The sequence below is a fragment of the Fistularia commersonii genome, chromosome 20, assembly GCF_037954325.1.
Source record: "Fistularia commersonii isolate RoL2024-O1a breed Wild chromosome 20, RoL_Fcom_v1.0, whole genome shotgun sequence".
Taxonomy (NCBI): Eukaryota; Metazoa; Chordata; class Actinopteri; order Syngnathiformes; family Fistulariidae; genus Fistularia; species Fistularia commersonii.
In genome coordinates this window covers 9372241-9387907 of record NC_141303.1, presented here as the reverse complement: position 1 = coordinate 9387907, position 15667 = coordinate 9372241, and the positions used below count along the sequence as shown (strand labels likewise).

Here is a 15667-nt window from a genome sequence, read left to right as displayed (position 1 = left end):
AAGTGAATCTCCACGTGGTCTCCACATGCTCTCCCTTCACACACACATACTTACACACCAATGGCGGCAGAGCTGTCCTGCACGGCACTAACCACACCATTGGGAGCAACTGTAGGTTCAGTGTCAAGATCGAGGACATTTTGATATGCAGGCAGGAAAAGCCAGGGATCAAACCACCATACTTTCGATTGGAGGGTCTCCCGCTCTACCAACTGAGCCACAGCCACCTCATTAGAATGTTATCGATTAAGTATTAGCAAATACGCAGCACTTTATAGGATTGGAGTTGCTGAACAAAGAAAAAAATGAAAAATCTTAATTTTCATATTTAAACACAAAATAAAACATATAACCATATTTAAAATGTATATACTTAAAAGGCTTTATTGGTTATTCTAAGTATTTGTTACCTTTAACAGATTCTGTGTGTGTGTGTGTGCGTGTGCGTGTGCATGTGGGTGCGTGCGTGCGTGCGTTTACAGGAGCACTGCCATACCATCTGCCTCAATTCTGGAATTGACTACAGGAGACTGAACATGTCAGCAGCAGGAAATTTTTACTACCTGTAAGACACAAACTTTATAATACTGCCGAAGTGCTCATATGTAACCCCACTTTCTGTCCAACCTCAGACAATCAAACACACAGTTACACAGACAAACAGGAAATGTTTATACACATGTGCTCGTTAGTTGTTTTGCAGTCTGATAAAGAAGGCAAACAGATGAATAAATGGGGAGTAACTGACAGGGATTTATAAAGAGTTGCATTACCTTGAGAGATACATGAAAAGAGTGAAAGGGGAATCAATAGAATGTGAGAAAATGAGAGAGATTTAAAAGCTAGATTTCTTTTTGTCTCATTATGTACAACACATATGCTGTCATGAACATATACACACACAAATGATACTGCTGTTATTGATTGCTGTATCTGAGCTTTTAAGTGCTATCATCTTTTCACTTAATGTAATTTGCATACATCACACCTTTTACATTAAAATGTATGCACAAACACACACGACACACATATTTTTAAATCTAATTTTGATATGAATTAATGTACAAATGCATGTGTTTTGTATCTGATATCCCATTTTTTACAGATGGAAGGAAAAGCTAAATGTTCCCCTCCAAGTGCACTCTGAAGTGCCTTTTTGACATGACCACTTCAGCCTTATTAATTTCATACCCTATTAATTTTCAATTATGCGTGTGCATGTTTTCTGATGTGTGTTGTGCAGGGCAGATGAACCTGGTTCAGAGACCATCTTGGATGCACTATTTGAGGAACTGGCCTTAAGACAAAAGAGCTGTAAGTGATTTAAAGTTTTGGATGTCATGTCCACGATATTATCTTGCGGGAACACAACTCATTATACTCACTGTTATTATAATGATATCCATGAGTGTAGGATGTTGAATATCTTCCCTTTTTATTGATGAATAAAGTTATTTAAAAGCCATTCAGTAATTTATTATGTAAGTTTAGGTAACCCCTACCATAAATAATTGCTGTATACCCAAATGCGGTACTCTGAAAAGGGTCCTCTTAACCAAAAGGGCAAATTCTAATCTCGAGCACGGATGATGTTATGACAAGAATAAACAGGAATTTGGTCGCAGCTGCACTTGAAATATATATGTAATTTAATGTGATGCCACTTCATTATGGTATGAAGGTTCAAAACATTTCACATAATGGGATCTAGTTGCATACATACACACATGCAATATTCATAATAAACATGTTTCAAAATCTTTTTATGTAGTATCTTATTTCACAACAGGAGAAACAGAAAATTGAAATGGATGCTAGTAAAATTTGGCCCAAGATGAGCATTAAGGATGCCCAAACAAGTAGTCATAGATTCACCAGATACATATATATTCGTCATGATAGAAAATTACATGATATGACGTGCGGTCACTAACAGTGGATGGGATGTGTTTCTATAGCTACAGGTCCTCAGGTGTTTACAGTGCTTGGGAGAAATGTGATGCTGAAAAAGACCTGTGGCTCCATAGCAGACTGTACATTTGATGAGCTGTGTGTCAAAGTAAGTGAAATATCTTCCATAACTTTATGTATTTGTTATTATGAATATTGCATGTGTGTATGTATGCATGTGTGACAAAAACCCTATATATAATGTATGTGGTCAAGAAAATTTACAATTACTAGATAAATATAAATAATAAGTTCACCAAGGCTGTAATATGTATTGTACAAGTTGTCAGGTGCAAGGGCCATTTTAACTGTTTCAGGGTCCCTGCTTTTAATCAGGAAAACGTGACAATGGCTGAAGGAGACATGTGGCATGACTTCTGGCTGGACAAAAATGTCCCAGTTACCCATCCCAGTTTCTTCTTTTGACTTCACTAACACACACACAGACACACACACAGTTCACATTCAGACACTCAATACTAATCAAAACTCCTCAAATTCAAAGCACTTCTGTTGCCTCTTTATTGCTTCTGAGTTCTGTTTCTTCCCTCTTCTGTGCCCTTATTATCCAAGCCTTTGCTCTCAAACTGAATTACTTTCCCTCCATCTCAATCCTATTTTCTGCTCAATGTCAAAAAGCAGGTCTATTGACTATTTTCTGAATAGTTCAGCTTGTTTCTTTTTCCATTTTTTCTTATTTTTGCATCAAAGACAGTAACAGAAGATTAAACTACTGTGTGTGTGTGTGTGTGTGTGTGTGTGTGCACGTGTGTGTGTGTGTGCGTGATGTGTGCGTGTCCACCTTAGTGAGGTTTTTCATCTTCAAGGTTACTTGCGTATGTTGATTAAAAAAGTATTCATATTCTTAACCTCCTCATTGAAAAGTGGAGGCCACCTTAGGGCAGCACGGTGCAGGGGGTGAGAGCTGTCCTTGGAGCCAAACATTCGTGGTTCAATTCCCGCACTCCTCCTACACTGTCGAAGTGAACCCCTGGCGCTGCTCAGTAGCTGCCTTCTACTCATGGTTCATTGGTGATTGGTCAAATACAGTGGTCAAACTTTGCTGTTGCTGTGCTGTATGTACAACTGAATGTGACAAATAAAGGGATTTCTATTCTATTTCTAAGAAGTAAAGCAATCCAAGCACAAGCTGAGGTGACTTTTTGGAGCTAAGTGTGTGCGCTCACAAGACAAAGACACAAAACATAATTCGTACGCACTGCACTGATAATGTGCTGTAATGTGATATATAAGTTTATAAGTTGCAACGGAGATTCTACATTTCATATGCCATGTGATGTTTCAGCCTCTTGGTGCCATTGACTACCTGGAAATGGCACGGCTTTTTGACACAGTATTCATCCGCCATGTTCCCATGCTGACTCTCGCCCTGAAGGACCAGGCAAGGCGCTTCACCACGTTAATTGACACCTTTTATGACAACAAGGTACCCAACTGATAAACTTGTTGAAGCCTTTTTCTGAAAAAAATCTGCGAACAAAGAAACATATTCACCTATATTTGATTATCACTAATCAAATATTTGTGATAATATATCACTAAACAAATTGCCCCTGTCAAACATCAGGGAAACAAAAGGAAAACCCATCACAATAACACACCACAGGATCACATACCACTTACTTTCAAAATAGGGATAAAATGCATGCTGCATGTTTCGAGGGGTGATTTAGATTTAGTTATAAATTTTAGCATTTGAACTTTAACAGATCAACCCTGTTTTTTTACTGAGACATTTCTTTCACAAGAAAATGGTCAGATAAAGCTATTGGCATGTCATAAGCACTGATTTAATAATCTGAAAATACTTGGATCGACAGATCATGCTACTGCTTTGTTTATAACTATTAAATTCACTAATGGAACACACACCCACAGTTTTGGGGGTGGCATGCCGCAGGAGGTAGCCAAACATTCCTGGTTCGATTCCCGGCTCCTCCTCGTGTATCAAAGTGTTATTGGGCAAGACACTAAACCCCTAACTGCTCCCCTGGCCCTGGTTGATGGCATGCCTACTGCTCATGGTTCATCCATGATGGGTTAATTGCAGAGAACAAATTTCCCCACAAGGATTAATAAAGGATAAATTATTATTATTATTATTTCTTGGGTCACATCAATGCATTTAACTATGATTGATCTGTAAACTTTGCTACTGTTGAAGACATTGTCAGTCTTTGATTCTGGATAAAGTTTGTGGCACCGCAGTAACCATTTTCCCAAGATCTTTCAATTAATTGGGGATTTAACAATTATCTTAATAACTGAGGAATAAAAAACTTGTCACAATGCTAGCACTGGATGTCAACCTGTAAGAGTTTGCACATTTACAGTACACAGTCTTTGTAAATGTCTTCCTAATTCATCTGATGATTTGGTTATGATTATGATTTGCTCTGTATGCAACCTATTTAAATTGGTATTTAAATTGTCTCAGTCGCTGATCTTATGTACCAATAGTAGCCTAAACTGCACACGAATGTTTTGAAATTTCCCTGCATGCAATGGTTGCTGGAAATACAGTAGTCTGGAGGATGGAGATGACTCCCCCCAACAGTATCTGACCTACCTGCAAACATTTCTTTTTCTAATATGCATAATGAACAAAAGCGTATAGCACCCAGCCCCCATGAGTCCTATTTTTTGTATAATATAAAAAGCACTGCAACGAAAGCATACACCATACACTATTGAGGTTCCTCCCATACGTGTTTGTGCTTTGAAACACTTGCTAGATACACATACTTTATGTAGTATCCTTCCAGTCCTAGTGCAAACAGAGTCAGACCATCTCAGACAACCTGCTCCCACAGCCAATGCTCTCACACAGCACATTGTCACCATAGCAGATACAACAGTGACAAAAATTAACCAAAATTGTAGGTTACACTGCTTCATAAGTTTGTATTATTGTTTCACCACGAGGCACAACAGATTCCAACTATGTTCTCGCACACTGTAACCTACACAGACCCTCAGTTCTTAACTAACTTAATTATTTGAAAATAATTTAAGAAATTACTATTATTCATCATTCCCAGGGTGATACGGAGCCGGTATGGATAGTTTCTCTTTAAGTATCTTTCTTTCCTCTGTTTCTGGGTAAACCACAATCACTGACAGCTTTATATTTTCCTGGAATACTGTAAGTATTTTATGTGTCATGTGAAAGAGAGGCAAGAGGTGACTATTGTAGATCACAAAGTACCAGAGATTGGTAATAGTGAAGTGAGGAAGGCATTGAAGAAGATGAAGAGTGGAAAGGCACTTTGTCCTGATTATATACCTGTGGAGGTGAGGAAGTGTCTAGGAGAGGCGGGTTTTAGAGTTTCCGACTTGATTATTCAACAGGATCTTAGAGAGTGAGAAGATGCCTGAAGAATGGAGACGAAGTGTGATGGGGCCCATTTTCAGAATAAGGGGGATGTGCAGAATTGTGGCAATTATAGAGAGATAAAGTTGATGAGCCATACAATGAAGTTATGGGGAAGAGTAGTGGAAACCAGACTGAGAGCAGAAGTCAGCATTTGTGAACAGCAGTATGGCTTCATGCCGAGAAAGAGTACTACAGATGCAGTATTTGCTTTAAGAATGCTAATAGAGAAGCACAGAGAAGGCCAGAGAGAGCCGTATTGTGTTTTTGCGAACCTAAAAAAAGCATATGACAGGGTGCCAAGAGTGGAACTCTGGTATTGTATGAAGAAATCTGGAGGCGCAGAGAAGTATGTTAGACTGGTGCGGGACATACATGCTAGGTGTGACAGTGGTGCGGTGTGCTGTAGGGGTAACAGAGAAGTTCAAGGTGTAGGTGGGACTCTGTCAGGGATCAGCTCTGCACCCCTTCTTTGTTTGCAGTGGTGATGAACAGGCTGATAGATGAGGTTAGACAGGAATCTTCATGGACCATGACATTATGATCTGTAGTGAGAGCAGAGAACTGGTAGAGGAAACTCTAGAGAGGTGGAGGTATGTGCTGGAAAGGAGAGGAATGAAAGTTAGTCGCAGCAAGACAGAGTATATGTGTGTGTGTGTGGGAGGAACTCGGGTGGAACGGTGAGGCTACAGGGAGTGGAGATCAAGAAATTGGAGGATTTTGTGTACTTGGGGTCAGCAGTCCTGAGCAATGGAGAGTGTGGAAAAGAGGTGAAGAGACGGGTTCGTGCAGGTTGGAATGGGTGGGGAAAAGTGTCAGGGGTACTATGTGATAGAAGACTATCAGCCAGAATGAAAGGAAAGGTGTACAGGACAGTGGTGAGACCAGCGATGATGTATGGACTAGAAACTGTTACAATGACCAAAAGACAGCAGGCAGAACTAGAGGTTGCAGAGATGAGGATGTTGAGGTTCTCTTTGGGAGTGACCGGGATGGATAGGATCAGGAATGAGGCTATCAGAGGAACAGCACATGTTAGATGGTTTGGAGAGAAGGTCAGAGAAGCCAGACTGAGATGGTTCGGTCATGTACAGAGGAGGGATAGTGAATATCGGTAGATGGATGGTGGAATTGGAGCTGCCAGGCAGGAGGTCTCGAGGAAGACCAAAGAGAAGATTTATGGACGTAGTGAGAGAAGATATGAAGGTAGTTGGTGTGAGAGAAGAGGTTACAGAGGGTCACATGGAGAAAGTTGATTCGCTGTGGCGACCCCTGAAGGGAAAAGCCAAAAGGAGAAGCGGAAGAAGATGTGTTGCTTCCAACTGCAATATATGTTGACATTCTGATAAAATACACAGCGGTGGGGGTTGACTCGTTTTTTAGAAGCTACAAGTTCCATATCTGTATGAAATGTCACTTCAGTGGAACTCACATTGAAAATAAAAAATAAAAGTCTGCTTGCTGAACAAATGTATAGTACACTGTTTAGTTGTTGGTTTTTGGGGGTGGGATGTTTATTTGGCTCCCACGGAGCTTTCTTGTGAAAGCTCAAGGGAAAACAGTGAACCCTGCTACAAGTCTTTAACCCCAGTTGCAAATAAGATTTAGTGCAATATTTGACTAAACTGCAGATGACCAATAAAAATTAAAGCTTTTGTCAAACACTGAATGTAAACTGCTTCACTGCTGGTTTTTAATAATAGCATACCTTAAATTAAAATAATAAATTACACATTACCTACAGTGTACATAGATATTACTGTACTGGATCAGTCTATTATTATTGAGACAGAAAGAAAATGTTGTTTGTCAACCACTTCCACTTCCTGAACAAGTGAAACAAGGGTGAATATATTTTTTGAACAAATTCAAATCCTTACTTTTGACCCATCAGGAATCACCAGTAAAGTAAACATATCTTAGGTTACACATTTGCAATAATATCAAGTTTGAAAAGGTGCACAAGTTAAACACTTAAGTGATAATAAGCCATTTGTTGTTTAATCATCAAGTTTATCTGAACCAATGTTATACCCTGGTGTTGAACATACACAGCATCTTCACATCGATTCGGTCCAAAAACCAGTGATGACATACAATTAAACCAAGATGAAAGTCATCCCAAATCTAAAAACTACAACTAAAAAGAAAAAAGTTAATCAAAGCGCTTAATTAAATAAATGCATTATTTATTAATTCATATGTATTAATCTATTTAGTTTTGACTGATTTAAGTATTTTAATTACTGAACACCACTTTCTCCAATCAAACATTTGGATGTGTTTTAAACTCACATCTCACCCACCTTGGATCATGCTGACTTTTTTCTTATTTGGGGAATCTTTTACATTCATCGGTGAAAATATGTTATTTTTAAGAGCATAAAAGGACCCAATCTTGAATCAAATCGCTTTAATTTAGTAATTTCATTTATGTACAATTAAGGATTAATGATCACTATGAGCTATCTATTACCCATGCCACAAGTACATGTAGGGATGTCTTGATTTGATTCAGATGAAGATGAATAATGTGATAGTCTTGGAAGGACATCAGTCCGTACACCACTTGGCCTCAGGCTTAGGATCCAGCCATTCATGTTTCATCATCTAAGAAGTTTTCTTTGCAAACAATTTTGTTTTCCTATGTTGACCTCAGGTTAGAGTGGTGCTACTAGCAGCAGCTCCTTTAGACCAGCTGTTTATCCACTCTGGAGGAGACAATGAAAGGGACCAACAGCTGCTGGATGACCTCGGCCTCAGCGAGGTAATGATATCATACCTTCCACAGCAACATTTGACAGTCATTTGAGGTTGTTTCAGATGTTGGTGCTGTGAAGAACCAAACTGTCTAGCAATCCATTCATCAAAAAAGATGCAAAGTAATAAATAACGATACGTCATGTTAATAGTGAAAAATGGAGTAACCATCTTTGGAAAAAAAAATGAACGAAAAAATCCAAGGTCAATATTGTCAAGTGTTGCATGTTTAATGAATTGCATGTTTAATGCCACCATACCAAATAAAAATAAAAATAAAATAAGAGACGATTATTTTGCCAGGATGTAAGAAAACTTATTTTCAGGCGTATATATAGATTTTTGAAATTGCTGCTTTTTAATGTTCTCTTCATTGAGTTGCAGAATAGTTCACATTTATTGATAGTTGACATCGATGTTGTCACTGTACTCTGTGTTTCTCTAGGAGGCGGCAGAGCGCTTGACCCTCTTTACAGGTGAGGAGGAGATCTTTGCCTTCCAGAGGACAGTCTCCAGACTGATAGAAATGCAGACGGAGATGTACTGGGTGCAGGGAGAGAGAAACACCCTAAAAACGGTAGACTGACCCTCCTTGGAACCGAACATTCCTGGTTTGATTCCCAGCTCCTCCTTGTGTGTCGAAGTGTGTCAATTAATTAAATATAAAGGTATGGTATTTTTGGACGTAATGGTGGGACATTGTATGTGTCAATGTTTCTGAAATACAGAAATGTATATGGGATGGCACAGTGGCAGCACCTCCAACCTTAAATCACCCAGATGTGTGAATGAGGAAGTGAATGTCTGAATGCCTGTATATGTGACCCTGTGAATTACTGTGGACCGGCTCAGGATGTAACCTACGTCCCACCAAATGACAGTTGGGATGGACTCCAGACCCCTTTGTGCACGATAAGCGGTATAAATAATGAATAAATATATTATTCTATTTTTTTTCCTGCAGTAAATTTACTTGAAAAATAAAAAAAAAACATTTGGGATGATGCATTCACCGTTTCGTCTGATTTTCTATCATCTTACATTTTGGACATTCACACTTTTTTGGCTATTGTTGCCTTCTTTTGTGAGTTACCCTTTTATTTAAAAACATACATATACTCCCTCTGTCTGAACAAGAAGCAAACGCGTTTATTCACGTTATATAGAATGACACCATCCACAGCGGTTGACTACTGCCATCTAGTGGGTCAATTATGAGGATGGTAAAGTTTTGTATGGCTATTTTTGATTTTATGGAAAAAAAGTTACCCCTTAAATATATAAAATAGGGAGGTTGCTAATATTCTATGGCATTAACATGTTGTAGCCATAAGGCTCTTGTTTTTTTTTCAACCATCAATTCTGGTCTCTTGACTTCGACTTGAGATGGGAGGTGCCTGTAGTTTCTTTATCTTTTTTGCAGTCTCGCACAACTCAGAGTAAAGATGATGAGGGGCTACATGTTCACACTACAATGGAAGAAATACTGTACAATTCACCTAAGTAATGCATCAACTATATTTATTTTTTAATTGTGTACATCAGCACACACCCATTTTAACAAGTCAGGGAGTCATCCGTTTCTGATTGAATGGACACGTTCTTATGCCATTCATTTACTTTAGTAAAAAGATGTAAATACAAGGTAGTACATTTAGATATAATTCAATAACCTATACATTTTGCACTTTCACACATATATGATTCAGCAGACACAAGACATGGTGAGACAAATGATGCCGTATGGTTTAAAGATAGTGGCACTGAGAAAAAAGTGGAAAGCAGAGCTGGAGGTAGCAGAGATGAAGATGTTGAGGTTCTCTTTGGTAAAATGAGGATGGATAGGATCAGGAATAGGTTTGTCAGAGAGACATGTTAGATGTCTTGGAGATAAAGTTAGAAAGGCTGGGCTGAAAGGCTTTGGTCATGTATTGAGAGCGAGTGAATGTTTTGTTAGAAGGATGCTGAGGTTGGAACTGCCATGCAGGGGGCCTAGAGGAAGACTGAGGAGATTCATAGATTTAGTGAAAGAGGACATGAAGTTAGCAAGTGTGAGAGAGGAGAATAAACATAAGGAGAGCAAATGAAAGATTTTTTTTTAATTTTGTAAATAGGCAATGTTATTAGTGCCTTTGAGCACTTCTATGATTTCCTCAAAGTACACGTATAATAAAGCAGGCTTAGCTTGGTGTCAAAGAACAGACCTGATGGCAGAACAACAGAAACCAGTTATTCAAGGAACTTGAGAATATATTGGATTGGATTCATCCCCGTGGCCCCGACTGCAGGATCTGGGGTAGATAATGAATGGATGGATGGATTTGGGGGCGGCGTGGCACAGGAGATGGGGAAACATCTTTGGAACCGAACATTCCATGATTCCCGGCTCCTCCTTGTGTGTCAAAGTGTTTTTGAGCAAAATACTGAACCTCTAACTGCTCTCCTGGCACTGGTGGACGTCAGCCTACGGCTCATGGTTCATCCATGATGGGTTAATTGCAGAGAACGAAATTTCCCAATGGAGGTTACTAAAGGATAAATTATTATGAAGTAGGTAGTTTTGTGGTGTTCTTCCGCCATTACACTGTCGATGGCAGCAGAGGGCAACCGAACGCTGTGAGGTTCGTTAGCTCCTTCCTCCGAGGGTGAGGTCATCTCGGTGCGCCTCTCCAGCCTGAGCCAGTCACCCCTGGCAAACCGTCAAAACAGCAAGCAGCACCTACCATAGCTTGACAAAGACAATTACTTTTGATACTGTGTTGGTACCAAGTGCCCAGAATCCTGGCACAAGACTGAACACGAATAAATATAATGGAAATTGAAGTTGCAGTGGTTAATGCTTAAAAATACAATTCCTGTGTGTGTCCAGGTTCACGTTCGTGCCACAATAACTTAGTGAAAGAAATACCTGTTGTGCAGTACAGCCAAGACTCTGAATGCAATTGGACCATCTGCTGTTTGGGAGGAATAACAGACACAGACAGAGATGGCTGACATGTTTTCTGCTAGTCTGAACCGGATGATTCATGCCAATTTAGATGGGTAGTTATAGTCTCCATGCTCTCTGGAAAATAGTCTCTATGCCCTCTCGTACAAGGTAGACAGTAAATATGGGACCTTCATACTTTGATATATTGTCATGTACACTAGGAATGACTTTCATTTCTACTGTACATGCACAAACTGGTTTAATGAAGCAGGTAGGAGTGAAACTAGGGAAATCCTGGATAATCTGTTCTCTCCTGAATATGTTTCAGATATTGCCCTGATATAAAGAGAACATCAGAGGGTCTACTTGACAAAAAAAAAAAAGTAAAAGTTTACTGTTTGTGCAATCTAAAGATTGGGCTAATGTGGGTCGAAGAAGGTGAGGAGGAAGAAGCTTCCTAAGGCAGAGAGAAAAGATTTTGCCCTGGGGGCTGACATATGTTGGCACAGAGTCATTTTCCCTAAACAATATTAAAGGATGGCCACATAAACTAATATCTTATTACAAGATACGACGCTGTTTTAAGCCAACGCACATTTGACAGTTTTTTTTAATTTAAAAGGAAAAGAATGGTTGTTGGTGTAAAAAAGACACACACGCACACAACAGTGCTTGCATTCAGACCCAACTAAATGATGTAAATAAGGATTCAACTCCATGAGTCAGATGGAATGGAAGGTAACTTGTATGTGTGTCATTTGTTTAAGAATAAATCAGAATGGATGCTATGGTTAACCTGATGACCACCAGAGGCAATTGTAATCTATTTGTATGATGCATTTCTTCCAGGAGGCATCTTGAACTTATGAAACACATTTAAAACAACATGGCACTGCACAAGAAAAAAAAGTACAAGTGCAAATGAAAATATTCAACATGTGGGTTACATTGAATCTGTGAGAGGATGTTATTGGAGATTCTTTATCATATGAGGAAAGAAATTTGATTGACGGGATATTGTCTCTGCGTAGACACATGCTCAGAAAAGCCCGACCTCCCTCTATACATTCAGTGAGCAGTTAAATCTTTAGTTCTCTGCAGGAGAAAATCTGCTGCATCAGGAATTCCCTTTTATGTGAAGGGAACAAAAACGATCACACATTGTCACTGACTGTCTCCTGTTGTCCTGGACAGTACAAACCCCTGACTGCCGTTATCATGTCCCACCAGACTGCCTTATAAATACACCAACATATATGTATTATTGCCTGCTCTCATGGCGTAAATGAAAGTGTCATGATCCTCTGTGAACGCGCATTCCTGCACAGACCCGCGAGCACCCGCGCAGGTGGATGTGCAAAGCAGCTCAAACAAAGGAGACGCGGACGAGGTTGTTATGATCCAGCCAAGGCGCAGAAGGATGGAGGGAGGAGGGGAGTCCAGAGCATCACTTCAGAGGATGAAAACCTCTCTTCCCTCCTTTTAGGCCAATATGCGGATTGACGTCATCCACGGACCAAGAGGAGCGGACTCGTGGAAGGGGGCGCGTCTTGCGTGGACTGACAGGCGTCACCCATCCAAACGGGGTTGTCGAGCGTAAGCCTGTGGCGCGCGTAAATATCTACTGTCACAAATAGGTATCAAAACACACATAAATCACCTCTGTGCCGCTAAATGACCCCCAGAATATTATTTGTGAATCTGCTTTACTGGCTCTCCCACCTGCCCCTCCCCCCGGGATGGGGGTGTTGGGTTGGGGAGGGGGGGAATTTGCCACTACATGTCAGGACGCGTCCCGGGCGAGGGCAGCCGGTGGAGGACCGGAGCTGCGGTGTCTCTTTAAAAGGCGATCCCATGCTTAGGGGGCTGGACCTTGAGCGACTTGCATGCTTGTGTGTATGTATGTGTGTGTGTATGTGTGTGTGTGTGTGTGCGTCGCTGAGCGCACAGCAAATCTAGATACAGTAGTAAGTCAGAGTGAGGTGGCAGTCTTATTCCACATCGACACTGACTTCCCCCTGCGTCAATCCCATCAGCGTGCAGCTCAGGAGTGAGAGAGACAAGCTTTAAGATGCCACCTGGACATCCAAGTGGACGTTTCAGGATCTAGTCACCTCGAGTTTACATTGCACGGCGCGACAGTGATTTGCAAGGTATTTTTTTTTTGTTCATTTAAAACGTCAAATTCCCCCGTCTTTAGACGTCTACCCCCCATTCCCACCCCCGTGAGATGAGCAAGTACTTTGCGCGCAGCCATTGATCTTTAGTGGATGGATTCGACTCTTATGCAAGAACGAGTTTGGTGTAGCGGTCCAGTTAAAGAGAAGTGGCGATAGAATTGTGAGGGTGCTGAAGTGAAATGCTCGATTTGGATGCTAAAGGAAGTGGTTTGTCCAATTGTGTCACATCTGTGATAGATCTTTTGACATTCGTGTATTTTGTGGGACGTGTCCAAGCTGCGCCTTCACTTACACCCCACCGAGTGTGTTAAATGTGTCTTTCCTGTCCTCAACAGGCGCTAAAACTAAGTTTCCTTCGGCGCCGTTGGAACTCTCAGTTGTGGAATAGCAACAAAGAACGGGAGCGCGCATTCATGGGATGCGACTTTGACAGCTCTCCATTTCTTGTGTTATAACTCTGTTGTAAAGCAGCGGCGACGCAATTGTCACTGCACCGGCAGACAATGGCCGAGGCTCCGCTCCCTGACCCCCTCCCGTTACTCGACGTGGTCATCGACCCGGATTTCGAGCCTCAAAAGCGGCCCAGGTCGTGCACCTGGCCGCTGCCACGACCGGATTCCAACGCCGTGAAACCGGAGAGCAATGACACAGATATCATACCCGAGGAGGAGGATGATGAAGAGGACAGTTCTACCCCTACAGCCCACAGTGTCAATGGTTCCGGCGTGGCGACAGAGGACCAGAACAGCAGCAGCCCGTTGGCCGATAGCGCCCTCTCCTCCCCCGGCCAGGAGAGCGCAGGCTCCCCGCTCTCCTCGCACTCCCCGACGGCCACCTCCGGAGCTCTGACCCCCGGGAGCATAGCCGCGCAGCAGACCCCGAGGAAGGCATCCTCTCGCCGCAACGCGTGGGGGAACCTCTCCTATGCCGATCTCATTACCAAAGCAATCGAAAGCGCGCCGGACAAGAGGCTGACCCTGTCCCAAATTTACGACTGGATGGTGAGATCCATCCCATATTTCAAAGACAAAGGCGACAGCAACAGCTCTGCAGGATGGAAGGTAAGGATGGACCCACCACCCACCTTCTTCCTCCATCAAAACAATAACAAAATGCATGTGGCTTGTGAACCAATGACGTTTGCGCGTGCGCGACTCACACGCACACACACACACATACACACACACACACAAACACACACAAGCGAGGTCTGTTTGGAAAGTCTGGCTCTCATTAGGCCTGCACATCCTTGTAATGGAAATTACTGATCTGTTACCAGAAACATAAAATCACAAGGTTTTATCAGGCTCATTAGTCTCTAAAAACAGCACAAGGTTCGACGGCCTACACATAATTACACAGAGAGAAAAATATTGTGGATAGTCCATATGTTGTTAAATTCAAGGCAACTTCTTTGTTCGCGCTCTCCAATGAGTTGTTTGGCCACTGCCAGTCACATGGGTGGAATTAAAGCGGAGACGTTGTAACCGGTTTGTCTGGAAACACAGTGGCCTATTTTGAGTGACAACTCTCATTTAAGAGCTCAGAGAATGATACAATTACATAAGCCAGTTTTACTGAACAGCAACTAATCCATTAGAAGGATAACAAAGCAAAGAGGTTATAACTAGAGATTGAACAAGAACTTAAATTTCTCACTCAAATGAAGCTTGTTTACTTTTTTTAAATTTAAATTCTTTCCCAAGTAGACATTTTAAAGAAGTAACTTGATCAAAATGCAATCGGTGTAATTGTTTCTTTATCACTTTTTTTTTTTTAACACGGGCAATTCTTTCTCACTCTTTCCCATTCATAAGCTACCTTGTTGTAAGCTGCTCCCCCCATCCCTCGGGACGAGCTTACAGCAGCTTACACGCTGCTTTGGAAAGCCTTTGCCTTTCTCATAGTTGAAGCTGAACCGGTCTCTGTGGCCACAGACGTGCTACATTTTCTGCAAGTTCATCTTCAACTTCAGTGAAATTCTTGACTGAATCCGTTGTCGACTGGTCGGGCAGTTAAATGACAAGCGGTGGCTGAAGAGCGCCGTTCTCCTAGGAGAATGAGCTCCCTTGCCTTTTGGAGAGAATTTCATCCTTGTTGTTACAAATTCCACTGCCCAACACTGGAGAACAGGTTCACAGACATAGTTCTGGCTTCTCTCTTACTAACTTTAAAGAAAGAAATACCTAGAACGCGATCAAAACTGTATTACGTTTTAATAGCTCCAACAAAATGTCAAAGCGCTGACGTTAAAATCTGCCCACAGAATTGAAATAACACAAGTAAATGTAGTCAGCTATTTGGAAATAACAACAGTACTCTGTGGATAGATGTGAATCCTGAGAAGCCCCTTTCCTTAAGGCTAAAATCTCAATTACTGAGGAATCATCGAGAGCGCAGGTTGTATCTTTTCATATTTTCGCATTCAAAATTAGAAGCCCCCTTTGTTGCCGT

General features: G+C 41.3%; 2 protein-coding genes across 2 annotated transcripts in view; both read left to right on the top strand.

Annotated features, from left to right (window-relative positions):
* Positions 1 to 9110, top strand: part of afg1lb (AFG1 like ATPase b) — a 30555-nt gene extending 21445 nt beyond the window's left edge. The window contains exons 8-14 of the mRNA XM_086167001.1: positions 483 to 565; positions 1244 to 1314; positions 1959 to 2059; positions 3257 to 3397; positions 8004 to 8111; positions 8550 to 8681; positions 8833 to 9110. Coding sequence (XP_086023127.1) covers positions 483 to 565; positions 1244 to 1314; positions 1959 to 2059; positions 3257 to 3397; positions 8004 to 8111; positions 8550 to 8681; positions 8833 to 8892 — 696 coding nt within the window. The 3' untranslated portion in view covers positions 8893 to 9110. The remainder of the gene's footprint in view (positions 1 to 482; positions 566 to 1243; positions 1315 to 1958; positions 2060 to 3256; positions 3398 to 8003; positions 8112 to 8549; positions 8682 to 8832) is intronic.
* A 3786-nt stretch (positions 9111 to 12896) lies between these two features.
* The window catches only part of foxo3b (forkhead box O3b), a 40293-nt gene continuing 37522 nt past the window's right edge, over positions 12897 to 15667 (top strand). Inside the window, exons 1-2 of the mRNA XM_086167515.1 lie at positions 12897 to 13186; positions 13549 to 14274. Coding sequence (XP_086023641.1) covers positions 13717 to 14274 — 558 coding nt within the window. The 5' untranslated portion in view covers positions 12897 to 13186; positions 13549 to 13716. The remainder of the gene's footprint in view (positions 13187 to 13548; positions 14275 to 15667) is intronic.